Below are 16,301 nucleotides of genomic sequence, written 5' to 3'. Positions count from 1 at the left end.
CGTCGAAGATGGGCCACGCTCCGGAAGGCCTGTCGTCGAAAATTGCGACAAAATCGCTGAATTAGCCGAGAAAGACCGGCATAGTAGCAGCCCAATAAGGTACATATAGAGGTGAAGCAGTAGGCGAAGTATACTTGTATTCGCATGCAAAATTTCGTGTCGTAATTATTTGCGTTCTCTTTGAAATGTATATGGAAGAAACAAAACAATATTCAAAATACTCACATTTTCATGATGATTTTAGCCCAATTTCTCATGAAATTTTGCAACGGTTTGTCATTTAACAGATGGTAATTGTATTGTTATTTACTTCCATTATTCTTATGGTAAAAAGGTCCAGAGAGCAGTCGTATTCTTAGTCCTCGGAAGCATTTACATTTTCGGTGAAAAGCTGCTTAATTGAACACTATTTTTTCACGTCACACACACACCGACACTGAGACCCATAGTAATATCTATATGGTACGGTAAAACTAACGAAACTTCGTTCGTTTCTATTGCCGTGGGGGAGTGAACATGTTGTACTGAAATATCACTTTCATTCGTCTTTTTCAACGTAATTTCACAAATATCCACTACACGCTGTCACATTATATTCATAATCAGCGAGAACTTCATTAAAATGTATGTTTTTCATTGATAAAACACATACTGAAAATAGCTTTTTCACATGGATGTGGTAGGCAATCGAATATAAACACAACGACTGACGTCACTATTTGAGAAATAGTTATGGCAGCGCATGCTTGTCGCTCGAAAAATCACCATCTTCATTACCTTTTTTCCAGGACATTGGTAGCAGCCGTAGCATCGGCCAAGAGCTGGGGATAAGTCATCAAACCATTATTAACCATTTGAAGAAGCTTGGATTCACAAAGAAGCTCGATGTATGGGTGCCACACACGTTGACGCAAAAAAAACATCTTTGACCGTATCGACGCATGTGAATCGCTGCTGAATCGCAACAAAATCGACCCGTTTCTGAAGCGGATGGTGACTGGCGATGAAAAGTGGGTCACTTACGACAACGTGAAGCGCAAACGGTCGTGGTCGAAGCGGCTCAGAAGGTGGCCAAGCCCTCGTTAACGGCCAGGAAGGTTCTGCTGTGTGTTTGGTGGGATTGTCAAGGAATAATCTATTATGAGCTGCTTCCCTATGGCCAAACGCTCAATTCGGACCTGTACTGCCAACAACTGGACCGCTTGAAGGTAGCACTCATGAAGAAGAGGCCATCTTTGATAAACAGAGGCCGCATTGTCTTCCATCAGGACAACGCCATGCCACACACTTCTTTGGTGACGCGCCAGAAGCTCCGGGAGATCGGATGGGAGGTTGCAACTTGCACCAAGTGACCACCACCTGTTTTTGTTCATGGCGAACGAGCTAGGTAGTCAGAAGTTAGCCACAAAAGAGGCCTGTGAAAATTGGCTATCCGAGTTTTTTGCCAATAAGGAAGCGAGCTTCTATAACAGGGTGTTGTAATTTTCGGATAGTTGGATCGAGAACGAAGTAAAACACGTGTGATTGGTTTGAACTTTTACAAAGGAATGACATTTTATTTGAGTGAAAGATAATGACATACTAGCGTGATAGACTGGTTACATATGAATTCAATTATAGCAAATTTATAACATTTTTCCTCCCCTAACATCTAATTCATTGCTTGAATGTGGAATGTTAGTAAGTTAGTAAACACAAAATCAGAGGTCCAGTTTGATCGGAGGCCTTCTTATTCTATTAGATCGTCTCCTATTCTCATAACCAGGTTCCGTTGTTCTATTCGACCCCGTCTCTGATTCAGTACCATGATGGGTGTCGCTGACAGGAGTAGATGGAATTGGAATGGATGTTGAATGGGTGAAACATGACTTGAATGAGCTGTGTTGTTCATTTGATGTAAGCGGCTCTGATTGTGAGGACGAAGTGGGGTTAGGGGACGATGAAGAAACAGATGTAGATGTGAGAGAAGAAGGTGTGATGGAAGGTGCTTTGTTACGAATACCCATTCGCGGAATTGCGTCTTCGTATGTCGGTCGATATTCAGGTCCAGGCTGCAGTTGGTCTATGTGACGCTTCCATATTCGTCCATTATCAAGTTCTACCATGTAATGTAGTTTACCCATCTTCTCTGATACAGTGCCAAATCTCCACTTCTCCGAATTCGAAAAAAAGTCTCTTGCTGCAACCCTGTCGTTAATTTCAAATGATCTAACCGCTTTTTCCTCACCAAGAGAAGCATATCCTTTTTCAAGCGAGGGAATCATTAAGTCAATCCGAGATCGCATTTGTCTTCCAAACACAAGCATAGACGGGCTTTTCCCGGTTGCCGGGTGAACGGTTCGCCTATACGCCATCAAAATTTTGCACAATTCCTTCTGAATTTCAGATTTAGAACACCGGAGAGCTTTGATCTTGTCCTTGAATGTTTGTACATATCTTTCAGCCTGTCCATTCGTGGCTGGATGATACGGTGCACCAGTTTTGTGAACGATCCCGTTTTTCTTCAGAAAAGATTGGAACCCATCTGACATGAACTGAGTTCCTCGATCTGTCACCAGCACTGACGGTAGGCCAAATGTAGCGAAGAACTCCCGCAAACGATCTATGGTTGTTTCAGTCGTCATGTCAGAAATCACTTTAACCTCCGGCCACTTACTAAAAGCATCCACGATGATAAGGAAACATACTCCCATGAATGGACCCGCGAAATCTGCATGAATCCTCTGAAAAGGTTCAACTGGTCGTTCCCAACAGTGTATTGGATCTCTAACAGGGTCATTCCTTGTCCTAGCATAGTTAGAGCAATCTCGAGCTAAATCAGCTATGTTCCGATCGATTGTTTCCCACCAGCAATATGATCTAGCAAGAGATTTCATTCTCGATACTCCAAAATGACCGGAATGCAGCTCCTCCAAGACTCTAGCACGCAGCTGTGATGGAATATAGACACGGATACCTCGCATCAAACATCCGCTCTGCAACGAAAATTCATTTTGATCGATACCAAATCGATCACAGCCATCGATAGATCTGCCTGACTTTAACGCTTGAATCAACTTTTGTACTGCAGTATCTCTCTTAGTGTGCTCTCGGAGTTCTTCAACTGAAACTGGTAACATCTGAATCTGGTTAACTTCAACAAAATCAATCTCATCAATTCGATCCTCGGTAGTTGTGTCCGGCAGTGGTAGGCGTGACATTCCGTCAGCGTTTGCATGCTCCTTTGAAGGACGGTAGCGTATTTCGAAGTTGAACGATTCCAAATATACAGCGTAATGTTGCATACGAAGTGCTGATAAAGTGGGTAGTCCCTTGTTTGGAGAGAAGATTTGGGATACTGGTTTATTATCCGTCACGAGCACAAATTTTCGACCAAAAAGATATTGGTAAAAATTTTTTTTTTTTTTTTAATTCGTTTATTTTTACAGGCTCAGTTACTTAAGTTTAAAGGAGCCGAATTCTTAAATATATTTTTAAAACTATATATATATAGAAACAATTTTCTTACATCTATGGTTAGTAAGGTGGAAAACCGATTACTCGCGGTGTACTCGAGTTTAGAAGGGTGACATATTTTTAGGAGAAGGATGGGATATAAGGAAATTGTAACAATGTTGATGAGCACTCAATTCTTAAATCTATTCGTATATCTATAGTTTATTTACATTTCAACTTATTGTACTATTTATAGCAAGGGGACGAATTACCCGCAAAGGAAGGAAAGGAGGGTATAAGGATGTAGGGACAATCACACACGAAGATCTATAGCTTTAAGGAAAACATATATATGGGACATGTAATCAAGGTCTAACCGAGCCAACACATATCTCACCGGCACATTGGGCTGTCTTCCTCGGGCCCGAAGGGAGTTTTCTAAATTCGATCTGGCGACCAGATACACCTCGCACGACCAAACAATGTGCTCGATGTCGTGATAACCTTGGCCACAAACGCAGAGATGTTTAACTCCGCCTGCGAATGACGGATCTCAATAATAGCATGTCCGAATAAGAACCTGAAATTATTGAGAAACCAGAGCAGTGGGTCCAAAGCCCCAGAAAAGGAGGATGGTTGTAATAGCTGTTATCCATGGTTATTATGGAAAGGAAGTAATGGATAAACCCCTAAACCAAGGTGTGAAGCGACCCGTGCCGAGGGATGAATGGTAGGGAGGGTTTTAAACCTTGCCGTTAACGGAGCCTGTGGAGCACCAGGGCTCCCTCCACAGTATCGTCTGCCCTTGCTGCATTAAGCCGGTCACTGATGCAGTGGACCTTCTTTACCGCGAGACTCGTGGGACTTCTATGAATAATCCACATCCAAATGAACAAAACGAGCGGTCGAAAATAACGCAGAACACTAAGGTTCTGCAAATAAATCTCCATCACGCAAAAGCAGCATCTAGCGTGTTGTCTAGGAGGTTTATTGAAGACGCTATGGATTTAGCTTTAATTCAAGAGCCTTGGGTCCACAAAGGAAGAATACTTGGTATTCATACTGGTTCATGCAAGTTATTCTACGACGACAAGCATGACTCCCCAAGAACTGCTGTTCTAGTAAAAGCAAATATTAAATGCTTTCCTATAACAGAGTTCATTCAAAGGGACATCGTCGCGATCAGAGTTGAGATACCAACCGCCAAGGGAAGATCCGACATAATAATTGCGTCGGCTTATTTCCCTGGTGACGTACCTGAGGCACCTCCCCAAGAGGTTGCGGCGTTCGTAAATTATTGCAGAGAAATCAAAAAAGACTTCATCATCGGCTGTAATGCCAATGCTCATCACACTTTGTGGGTAGTACTGACATAAACAGTCGAGGTGACTGTCTTTTAGAATTTCTCTCTTCAAACAACATTGACATTGCCAATATAGGCAATGAACCAACGTTTATAAACGCTATCAGACAAGAAGTCCTGGACCTAACACTGTGCAGTCCGGTAATTTCTTCAAAAATACACAACTGGCACGTTTCGGAAGAGGCGTCTTTGTCTGATCACAGACACATTATCTTCGAATGGGATGGTGGCTTGACAGTACAGAGAGAATATCGTGATCCAAGAAAAACCAACTGGGAACGATATTCACTTGAACTCGAGTCAGAAACTCTTAACACAAGAATAAGGTCGATTCAACAGCTCGAATCAACTTCAAAAGAATTAAATGATACGATAGTTTCTGTCTACAACAGTAATTGTCCACTTAAGAGAGTTTCTTCGACAAGAAACGTTCCATGGTGGAACAAAAGGCTCGAGCGGCTACGTAAAACAGCGCGGAAGCTGTTCAACAGAGCTAAAATTAATTCGGATTGGTCTCAATATAGGAGCGCCCTAACCGAATATAATAGAGAACTAAGACGATCTAAACGAAAATCTTGGGTAAATAACTGCGAAAGCATTGAAAGTACCCCAATCGTTGCAAGACTAATTAAGACTCTTGCAAAAGACCACTCGAACGGGCTAGGTTCCCTCAAAAAGGACGACGGTTCGTTCACAAAATCTCCCTCAGAAGTATTAGACTTACTGATGAAAACTCACTTCCCGGGATCTACATCGGTTCATTCTGATACCAGTCCTAACTACAACCGCGACATGAAATGCTCTCGAAGGAATTCTCAAAGTGCAAAGGATGTCGCAAAGATAGTTGCTGGAATGGTTTTCACGAGGGCCAGAGTAGAAAGCGCGGTGAGATCCTTTCAACCGTACAAATCCGCAGGTGCAGATGGAATTTTTCCAGCCCTGATTCAAAAAGGAGAATCTAAGCTGATTCCATCTCTAATCGAGATTTTTAAGGCAAGTCTGATACTAGAGCACATTCCTTCCACATGGAGACTCGTTAAAGTGGTCTTCATTCCAAAAGCTGGGAAACGTGATAAATCACTCCCAAAATCATTCAGACCAATTAGTTTATCATCAATACTGCTGAAAACTATGGAAAAAGTATTATATGAATACATAAAGCCTGTATTCATGTCCAAATGCCCTTTATCTAAATACCAGTTTGCCTATCAATCAGGCAAATCCACAGTCACAGCGTTACACACGCTTGTGACTAAAATTGAAAAATCTCTTTCGTCAAAAGAAACTGCATTATGTGCGTTTCTTGATATCGAAGGGGCTTTCGACAATGCTTCCTATGTATCAATGGCACAGGCTATGAGAAGAAGACATTTCGATGACTGCATAGTCGAATGGATCAAAGGCATGCTCACAAATAGACAAATCACCTCGGAGCTGGGTGGGTCATCGACATCTGTGATTGCAACGAAAGGTTGCCCACAAGGAGGGGTTCTATCACCTCTACTTTGGTCACTGGTGGTTGACGACCTTCTGATTAGTTTGGAGGCGAATGGTTTCGAAACCGTGGGTTTTGCTGATGATTTAGTCATAATGGTACGTGGCAAATTCGACGATGTGATATCGAGTAGGATGCAGATGGCCTTAAACCTTACACAATCATGGTGTATCAAAGAAGGTCTGAGCATAAATCCCTCAAAAACAACAATTGTTCCTTTCACCAAAAAGAAGAAACTGCATCTGCAGACTCTAAATCTTGGAGGAGAGGAAATAAAATTCAGCGTTTCAGTGAAATATCTAGGCGTAATCCTAGATGCTAAACTAAACTGGAACGCACACTTAGATGCAATTATCAGTAAGGCCAACATTGCCCTATGGGCATGTTCTAAAATGATAGGTAGAACATGGGGCCTGAAACCAAAAATGGTTATGTGGGTCTATACAGCAATTGTGCGGCCTAGGATAACCTATGCCTCATTAGTATGGTGGCCAAAGACTAAGGAGACTGTAGCTACAAAAAAGCTAAACAAACTCCAACGACTGGCATGCGTTGCTGTAACAGGAGCAATGCGAAGCACACCCTCAAAGGCATTGGAGGCTATCCTTCACTTGCTACCTTTGGGTCAACATGTTCAGCTGGAGGCCAATAGAAGCGCTCTAAAGCCAAAAAGATATAAAAAAATATTAGACGGGGACAAAACTGGTCATTTGAGCATCCTGAATCTCTTACCCGTTGGACCAACCTCAGAGATGAACAGCGATTGGATGGAGCCAAGGACCAATTATGACATTCCATACACAGTGATCGAACTTTCTCGTTCAGTATGGGATGAGGGTGGTCCCGATGTTCGTAATGGTTCAATCCTGTTCTATACCGATGGGTCGAAAATGGGTAACAGAACAGGTGCTGGAGTGTATGGTCCCAGAATAAAAATTTCTGTAGCTATGGGGAACTGGCCAACAGTTTTCCAGGCAGAAGTAGCTGCAATAATAGAATGTATAAATGTCTGCCTTAAAAGAAATTATAGACATGCTAACATTTGTATCTTCTCAGACAGTCAAGCAGCACTTAAAGCCCTCAATGCTTTCAAGTGCTATTCAAAAATTGTCTGGGAATGCATTTGCCTTTTACGACAACTGTGTCAGAGAAGTTCGGTACAACTGTACTGGATTCCTGGCCATTGCGGTATAGAGGGAAATGAACAAGCAGATGAACTCGCAAGACGCGGCTCAAGCTCACCCTTCACTGGTCCAGAACCATTCTGTGGAATTTCTGAATGTGTGTTGAAGAGTGAGCTGAAGAAATGGGAAGACCGGGAAGTAATGGCCAACTGGATGGCTGTACAACTCAACCAGTCAAAAAAATTTATCACGCCGAGTATTAAAATTACTCAACAATTGCTGAGTCTTAATAAGAAAGACTTCAGCACATTCACTGGTCTTATAACAGGACACTGTCCGAGTAAATACCATCTCAAAAACATAGGTTTAGTGCAAGATGATATTTGTCGCTTTTGTAATGCCGAAAGCGAAACCTCGGAACATTTGCTCTGCAAATGCGGAGCACTAACAAGACGCAGACTTCAACACCTCGATAAGGCTATTCTGGAGCCCAAGGAAGTTTGGTCTGTGTCGCCGATCAGGACTATAAATTTTATCAAACAGATTATTCCTGATTGGCACCTATCTCGCTATAGCTTTCAGTCTACTTCTTCATCAATAAGCAGTAGATAAGCTTGAAGCGTAGTACAAAAAATGGGGCATACCACAATAGTTCAAACTAATGGACGCAGTGGTTCACACCCAACAAGGGAAACGCAGAGATTGCTGCTGGCAAGATTGAAACGAAAGAGTTGTGCATCTAACGAACAGTGATTGGACATGAGTCGGGAGAAGGTGCGAATAAAGTCCCGACTCAAGTCCAGACTTTTGAACCATGGTTTGAGGCTAACCTTAGGGATAATCGAGTGGAGCCACCGGCCCAATTCATCTTCGTTCCATTTGCGTTGCCAGTTAACTATGGTATTTTTGCGGACTAAAGAATAAAATTCATTGAAGGCGATTTGACGCTGATAAATATCGCCTTCAATTGCACCTACCTTTGCTAATGAGTCAGCCCTCTCATTACCCGGAATTGAGCAATGTGAAGGGACCCAGACAAAGGTAATGACATAACAGCGTCTGGATAAAGCACTCAAAATTTCTCGTATTCTCTCAAGGAAGTACGGCGAGTGCTTTTCCGGCCTCACTGAACGGATAGCTTCGACAGAGCTAAGACTATCCGTTACAATGTAATAGTGTTCAACAGGTCGTGAGGCGACGCTGTCCAGCGCCCAGTATATCGCTGCCAATTCAGCAATATATACCGAGCAAGGATTCTGAAGACTGTGTGAGGTGCTAAAAAATACGTTGAACACTCCAAATCCTGTGGACTCATTCATAGAGGACCCATCAGTAAAGTATATATTATCACAATTGATACGCCCATACTTTGCATTGAAGATTGTAGGAACGAACCCCAATCTAAGATAATCTGGATTTTCATGGATTTTCTCCTTCATGAACAGATCGAAATGTACAGAGGAATTGATGTAGTCAGGAAAACAAACACGGTTGGGAATATACGAAGAAGAAACAACCTGCATAGAGGTGAATTCATGATATGAATTCATGAATCCAGAATGAAAATTTAGCTCGATCAATTGCTCAAAATTTCCGATCACCAATGGGTTCATGACCTTACACCGGATGAAGAACCGAAGAGATAATAAATTGAAGCGATCTTTTAGTGGGAGTACGCCTGTCAAAACCTCGAGGCTCATGGTATGCGTTGAGGGCATACATCCCAACGCGATACGGAGACAAAGATACTGAATTCGCTCGAGTTTAATGAGGTGTGTTTTGGCAGCTGATTGAAAACAGAAACTGCCATACTCCATCACTGAGAGAATAGTTGTTCGATACAACATAATAAGATCTTCGGGATGGGCTCCCCACCAGGTGCCGGTAATTGTACGGAGAAAGTTTATTCTTTGTTGACATTTTTTACTCAGATACCTAATATGGGTCCCCCAAGTACATTTGGAGTCGAACCAGACCCCAAGATACTTGAATGACATAGCATGAGTGATCGGTTTACCCAAAAGTTGAAGCTTTGGTTTTGCTGGTCTATGCTTCCTAGAAAAAATCACCATCTCTGTTTTCTCCGTGGAGAATTCGATCCCTAGCCCAATGGCCCAGGTTGAAAAATTGTTCAAAGTATCTTGTAAGGGTCCTTGCAGGTCGGATTCGTTTGATCCTACGACAGACACCACTCCATCATCTGCAAGTTGTCTTAGGCTGCAATTTTGTGTAAGGCAATTGTCGATGTCGCTTACATAGAAGTTGTACAAAAGGGGGCTTAAACATGAGCCCTGGGGGAGGCCCATGTAAGAGACCCGACTTACTGCCGAATCTCCGTGAGAAAAGTTCAAATGTTTCTCACAAAGCAAGTTATATAACATATTATTCATTAGAGGCGGCAGACCCCGAGAGTGTAATTTGTCTGACAAAACCTCTATTGAAACAGAATCAAAGGCCCCCTTTATGTCCAAGAATACTGAAGCCATTTGTTTTTTTGCGGCGTAAGCCATTTGAATTTCTGAAGAAAGCAACGCAAGACAATCATTCGTCCCCTTGCCCCTGCGGAACCCATATTGTGTATCTGAGAGTAGGCCATTCGTTTCAACCCATCGATCAAGGCGAAACAAGATCATTTTCTCCAACAATTTCCGTATACAAGACAGCATTGCTATTGGGCGATACGAATTGAAGTCGGACGCGGGTTTTCCGGGTTTTTGAATAGCTATAACTCGTACTTGTCTCCAATCATCTGGAACAATATTATGTTCCAGAAACCGATTGAATAAATTCAACAAGCGATGTTTCGCCACATCAGGGAGGTTTTTCAACAAGTTGAACTTAATTCTATCCGTTCCTGGAGCCGAATTGTTACATGAAAGGAGAGCAAGAGAGAATTCTACCATCGAAAACCCGGAATCAAGATCGCACCTATCTTGTGGTATATCTCGAACAATTTTTTGCACAGGAGCGGAATCGGGACAAACCTTCCGCGCAAAATTAAAAATCCATCGATGTGAATATTCTTCGCTTTCATTCGTTGAAGAGCGATTTCTCATGTTTCGAGCCACTTTCCATAATTTTTTCATTGACGTTTCTCGTGACAAACCTCCCACGAAATTTCGCCAATAAGCACGTTTTTTCCCTTTGATCAAATTTTTAAATTGATTTTCAAGGTCCAAATACGTCTGAAAATTTTCAGGGGTTCCACGTTTCCGAAAAGCTTTAAATGCATTCGATTTTTCTACATAAAGCTTGGAACATATGCTATCCCACCATAGATTGGGAGGCCTTCGACGAATAGTGGAACCTGGGATGGGTTTCGTTTGAGCGCGAACCGCGCTGTCATAGATCAAACGAGAAAGGAAGTTATACTCCTCCAATGGAGGTAAACCATCTCTGGAATTGATGGCTAGAGCAATCGCGTCCGTATATTTTTTCCAGTCAATGTGTCTTGTGAGGTCATATGCCATGTTTATAGATTCAGAAGAATTCGACCCAATGGTGATGGAAATTTTGATTGGCAAGTGATCACTGCCGTTGGGGTCCTGGATTACATTCCACTTGCAATCTAACGATAGTGAATTCGAGCAAAGCGAGAGGTCAAGAGCACTTGGTTTAGCAGGAGGTTTAGGAACACGTGTTGTTTCCCCAGTATTCAAAACGGTCATATTGAAGCTGTTACAAAGGTCATATATCAACGATGAACGATTGTCGTCGTACTGTTCCCCCCAGGCAGTTCCGTGAGAGTTGAAGTCTCCCAAGATCAATCGTGGCTCAGGAAGAAGTGAGCACATGTCAACAAGTTGCTTGCGGCTAACCGCAGCTCTCGGAGGCCAATACAAGCTGACAATACAGAGGTCTTTTCCTCTGATGTTTGCATGACAAGCAACAGCTTCAATCCCTCCAATAGGTGGAAGGTCAATTCGAAAAAATGAGTGGCACTTATTGATCCCCAATAACACCCCTCCGTATCTGTCATCACGGTCCAAGCGTATAATATTGAAATCATGGAAAGAGAGATCATCTCGCGAAGAAAGCCAAGTTTCGGACAGAGCAAAAACATCACAATTGAACTTATGAATTAAAAATTTGAATGTATCCAACTTAGGGATAAGACTACGACAATTCCACTGTAAAACAGTGATATCTCCGACCTCTCTATTTGAATTAGACATCAAGAGAGATAATCATTGCAAGGAGGGGCCATGTTTGCATCAATTGTTGCAAAATTGTCTTTAATACTGGAAGCATTGAGATGACAATGGTTCTGATGGAGTCGGAAACATTAAAACACTTGAAGATTTGATCCAAAAGGTCAGACAACTTTATAAATCCCGATTGGGAAGTTGAGCTGGATGGAAAAACAGGGACAGTTGGGGTTTTTGATGTCCCCTCGAGTGCTGGGTCGTTCGAAGGTGAACTAATCCCACGGAAGCCAGGAGGAACCTGATTTTGCTTGTCCGCTGCACTCGATTTTTTAGGCAAGCTAACTGGGGGTATCACCGGGGGGACTTGTTCTTGAACTTTGGGAGTGGTCACATTTTTGCGCCGGGGATTCCCTTTGAAAATAAACGGAGTGCCCCCGCTAGCTGTGTCCGCTTCCATTTCATCAACTGGCAACGTGGAAAAGATATTGTGTGTTGAGATTGGTTGTTGTTGTTGTTGGGCCAGTGGAGAAGCGCCCTTTAAAATTTCCGCAAAAGTGCGCTTCGAGCGTTCCTTTAAAGAGCGCTTCTGTTTCTCCCAGCGACTCTTGTAAGTTTCACAAGCTGAGAGCGCGTGTGGGGATCCTCCGCAATATGGACACTTATGCTCAGTCGCACTGCAGGATTTCCCCTCATGTTGCTCTCCGCAAGTGGCACAGCGCTCCTTGTTGGCACAATAATCTGAAGTGTGACCAACTGACTTGCATTTGCTGCAAGTCATGGGCTTTGGCACGAAGAGTCGCACAGGTAGTCTCAATTTGTCCACCATAACGTAGTCAGGGAGGGCGGCACCAGCAAAGGTGACTCGAAACGAGTCTGACGGCGTAAATTTAGTTTGGTCCCCATCATGGGAGAGTTTCCCGAGTTGGCGACAGTCCAAGATCTTTACTTCCATTGAGGGAAGCTTCTTGAACTTGCCTTTTCCTTCTTTTTTTATTTGTTCGCTCGTCAGACCCGTTTCAGTTATCACCCCCTCAATTTCTACGTTATGGGAGGGTATAAATGTTCTATATTCGAGAGTGAAGTGTTGGTCAGCAACAATCTCGTTTGCGTGTTTCCGTTCATTCACGACAACCCGCAATTTGTTCGGTCTAACCCTGCGAATTTCAGATACAGAAGTCAGATCTGGCCAGATCTTTCATGATCTGAATCACGTTAAGGCTTTTTCCTTTTGGTTTTGGCCGGAGGAAAACAACCCACGGGCCAGTTCCAGGTGCATCTTCTCGATAAACTCTGACACGTGGAGCGGAGACAACAGAGGGAGAAGACGAGGACGAGGACGAGAATTGGGTTGGATCGGAAACATCAGAAGGGGGAAGCGAAATCGATGATGGGAAAGGGGGAGTGGAAGTAACAGTGGGTTCAGAAGGAAGGCTTGCTATTTTCTTAGAGGGGGGTGGTAAAATTTTTTTACGCCGAAAATAATAGCGTAAGCCTCTTTATTAACCTGAGTATAATTTTGCTCTGTGGAATTCAGGGTCTGAGATGCATACTGTATAGGATGTTCACTTCCATCAGGGTAGATATGACTCAAGACTGCCCCTACGCCATATGGTGATGCATCGACAGCTAGAATCAGTGGCAAAGTTGTATCATAATGGACTAAAACATTGTCAGACTGCATTTGCTCTTTCACCCATTTAAAAGCTCTTTCGCAGTGACTGCTCCACACAAACGGCGTTTTGTTTTTAAGCAAGTTGTTGATAGGATAAATCTTGGTACTTAAGTCCCGCAAAAATCTTCCGTAATAATTGACGAGACCAAGAAAAGCACGTACTTGATCGCGATTTGTCGGACGAGGCATTCGTTGTATAGCTGCAACTTTGCTCTTCATTTTGTGGATACCGTGTCTGTCGATTACATAGCCGCAATACTCAATACTATCACTGAAGAATTCACATTTTGAAATATTAACTCTCATGTTGTTTTCATGAAACCTCTTTAAAACTTCTCTCAATCTGTCCAGATGCGATCGATCATCAGGACCAGTGATTCTCACATCGTCCAGGAATACCGAAACCCCAGGGATACCATGGAGAATCTGGGATATCTCTCTTTGAAAAATCGCGGGAGCAGATGCTACTCCATACATCAACCGTGTTGGTTGAAAAAGTCCTAGATGTGTGTTTAATGTGAGTATTGGTTGATCTTCCTGTCTAACAACCATTTGGAGATATGCTTGTGCTAAATCCAGTTTAGAAAATTTCTCGCCACCGGCCATGTTGGCGAATAATTCATCTATGGTCGGTAAAGGATGTTCGTCCACTAACAGATTTTTGTTAACGGTCAGCTTGAAATCCCCACACAGACGCACCTTGTTGGCGGACTTCATCACAGGCACTATCGGAGTCGCCCATTCACTGTGGTTAATTTTCAACAAGATCCCCTTTTCCACCATCCGATTGATTTCGTTTTCCACAACATCTCGAATAGAAAAAGGTATTGAACGAGATTTCAAAAATACAGGTTTGTTATTCGGTTTCAGGGTTAGCGAAGCTTGAACTTTGGTGATCTCTCCAATAGAATCATCGAAAACTGAAGGGAACTCTTCGAGTACATTTCTCACCGTTCCGGATAACGGTGTACGCAGCGTTATTTTGTTGACACTAGAAGGATAGTTTTTCATGACATCGTTCCAATTGAACTGCAACGCACGCATCCACTCCCGCCCCAGCAACGGTTGCCTTTTCGAATCGACGACGAACAATCGCAAGACTTGTATTTTCCCGTTACACGCCACATCTACATCAATGGTACCGAAAACCTTTATTTTACTGCCGCAGTAACTACGCAATTCAACTTTTGTCTCATTAATCGTAATGTCGTTAAACCATTTTACTCTGTCAGCAAGCCCAACCAAGGAAACTGGTGAACCACTGTCTACCTCAAATTTCATCAATACGTCGTTCACTTTAAGTTTCAAAAATATTTTCGAAAGAGGTTCTGCTCTAGAATCATCAAGTTTACCAACATCAACTACACATATTTCATCAATCTCTTCTTCTGAGTCTGACTCATTACCCTCCTCAACCAAATTTGTCTTATATTTGTATTGCTTACTCGAATTAATATTGTTTTTAATGTTGTGGCCCGGAAAGCTGAGACACACCCTTTGCAAATGACCGATTTTCTTACAGTGATTACAAACTGAGTTCTTATGTGAACATGCATTAGCCAGATGCGCTTCACTACCACACCTGTAACACTTAGGGTTAGTAGTATTAGTTACTTTATTATACCGAAAACCCCAGAGATTGGCGCCGGTTGACGCTTCGATTTCTTCCTGTCCATCAGGTTCACTTCATGCATCCTCCGGTTGAGTACTTCAGCTCCCTCTCCAGATGCTTCCATTGATAGGGAAATCTGTTTCGCCTTGTCGAACGTTAGATCCCTCTCTTCTATTAGCCGTGTACGGATCCGTTGATTGCGAAGTCCAAATACCAGCTGGTTTCGCAATGCCTTGGGTAAGTAGTCGTCAAACTTGCAGTACTTCGCTTCTCTCTGCAACGCAGTGATAAACTCGCTTATAGTTTCACCTTCCTTCTGCATCCGCGATCTGAACTTCCACAGTTCAACCATCTCCAAGGGTACTGGATCGAAAAAATCTCCAAGCGTAGTAACGATTTCCTCAAATGTTTTTGTTTCGGGCTCCACGGGAGACAAATGGTCACATAGTATGTTGTACGTCTCCGAGCCCATGTAATGCAATAACAAGTTCTTTTTGCTGGTTTGTGGGACTCCGAAAATCTCCATGGCTCCTTGCAATCGTTTCACCCATCGAGACCATTTGGATTTGTTTCGGTCAAATGGCTCAAGTGCAAATGTGGGTGGCATAACAACAGCAGCAGCAACATTTCCTCCAGGCGGAACACCAGATTCGGTTATTTTCGCACATGAACAGAAATTCGCTATCCAAATAACGTATAAGCAGCAGTAAATTGGCACCAAAAACAGTTATCTAGTGTGTACTAGTAGTAGTGACTTCAAACAGCAACTCTCCGAACAGTAACAGCGAATTACAAGCGGCAGCAGTAACAGCAAATAAAAAATCGTTCGAACAGCAATAATGCATAACAGGTGTATGTGTGTGCGTTCACCAACAGCAGCAATTCCTTCATGCCCGACAGCAGCACCAAAATCAATGCCAACACAAATAATTCGATTGGCATGAACCGAGGCCCCCAGCTGTAGCGCCAAGTTTTCCGGCTTCCACTAATTTGTATCATGCAGGATTCGTATCTCTCGTCGCCAACTGTTGTAATTTTCGGATAGTTGGATCGAGAACGAAGTAAAACACGTGTGATTGGTTTGAACTTTTACAAAGGAATGACATTTTATTTGAGTGAAAGATAATGATATACTAGCGTGATAGACTGGTTACATATGAATTCAATTATAGCAAATTTATAACACAGGGGTATTATGAAGTTGGCATCTCGTTGGGAACAAGTCATCGAACAAAACGGCGCATATTTGACTTAAAACAGATGATTGTAACTAATTTTATGAACAAATGAAAATTTAAAAAAAATACCGCAGGACTTTTTTGACAGCCTAATATTTCAACCACTTGCAAATAACATTTTTATCCGTTACATGGAATAAAAGTTTGATACAGAAAATATTATAGAATAGAGACAGCCCTAAATCGGACAATTCCTTTCTCGAGTTTTGCTCTT

At 42.6% G+C, this 16,301-nt stretch overlaps 1 protein-coding gene across 1 annotated transcript; it reads right to left on the bottom strand.

The window, feature by feature from the left end:
• Positions 1 to 1,700: 1,700 nt before the first annotated feature.
• On the bottom strand, positions 1,701 to 15,375 carry LOC129774049 (uncharacterized protein K02A2.6-like). Its single transcript, XM_055777746.1, has 3 exons — positions 14,852 to 15,375; positions 13,622 to 14,408; positions 1,701 to 3,311 (listed from the first exon to the last, which is right to left on the bottom strand). Exons 1-3 carry the CDS (start codon positions 15,373 to 15,375, stop codon positions 1,701 to 1,703), a joined length of 2,922 nt encoding a protein of 973 aa, XP_055633721.1.
• Between the last annotated feature and the right edge of the window lie 926 nt (positions 15,376 to 16,301).

The sequence above is a fragment of the Toxorhynchites rutilus genome, chromosome 3 (genome assembly GCF_029784135.1).
Source record: "Toxorhynchites rutilus septentrionalis strain SRP chromosome 3, ASM2978413v1, whole genome shotgun sequence".
Classification (NCBI taxonomy): Eukaryota; Metazoa; Arthropoda; class Insecta; order Diptera; family Culicidae; genus Toxorhynchites; species Toxorhynchites rutilus.
This window is presented reverse-complemented; position numbering and strand designations above follow the sequence as displayed.

Excerpts from the sequence above, each read along its gene's own strand:
- LOC129774049 (XM_055777746.1), bottom strand. The coding sequence starts at position 15,375 with ATGGAGATTTTCGGAGTCCCACAAACCAGCAAAAAGAACTTGTTATTG. Across the intron at positions 14,409-14,851 it reads GGGGTTTTCGGTATAATAAA|TTACTGCGGCAGTAAAATAA; the intron begins GTAACTAATACT and ends TGAATTGCGTAG. Across the intron at positions 3,312-13,621 it reads TTTCGGTATTCCTGGACGAT|GGACTACCCACTTTATCAGC; the intron begins GTGAGAATCACT and ends TCTCCAAACAAG.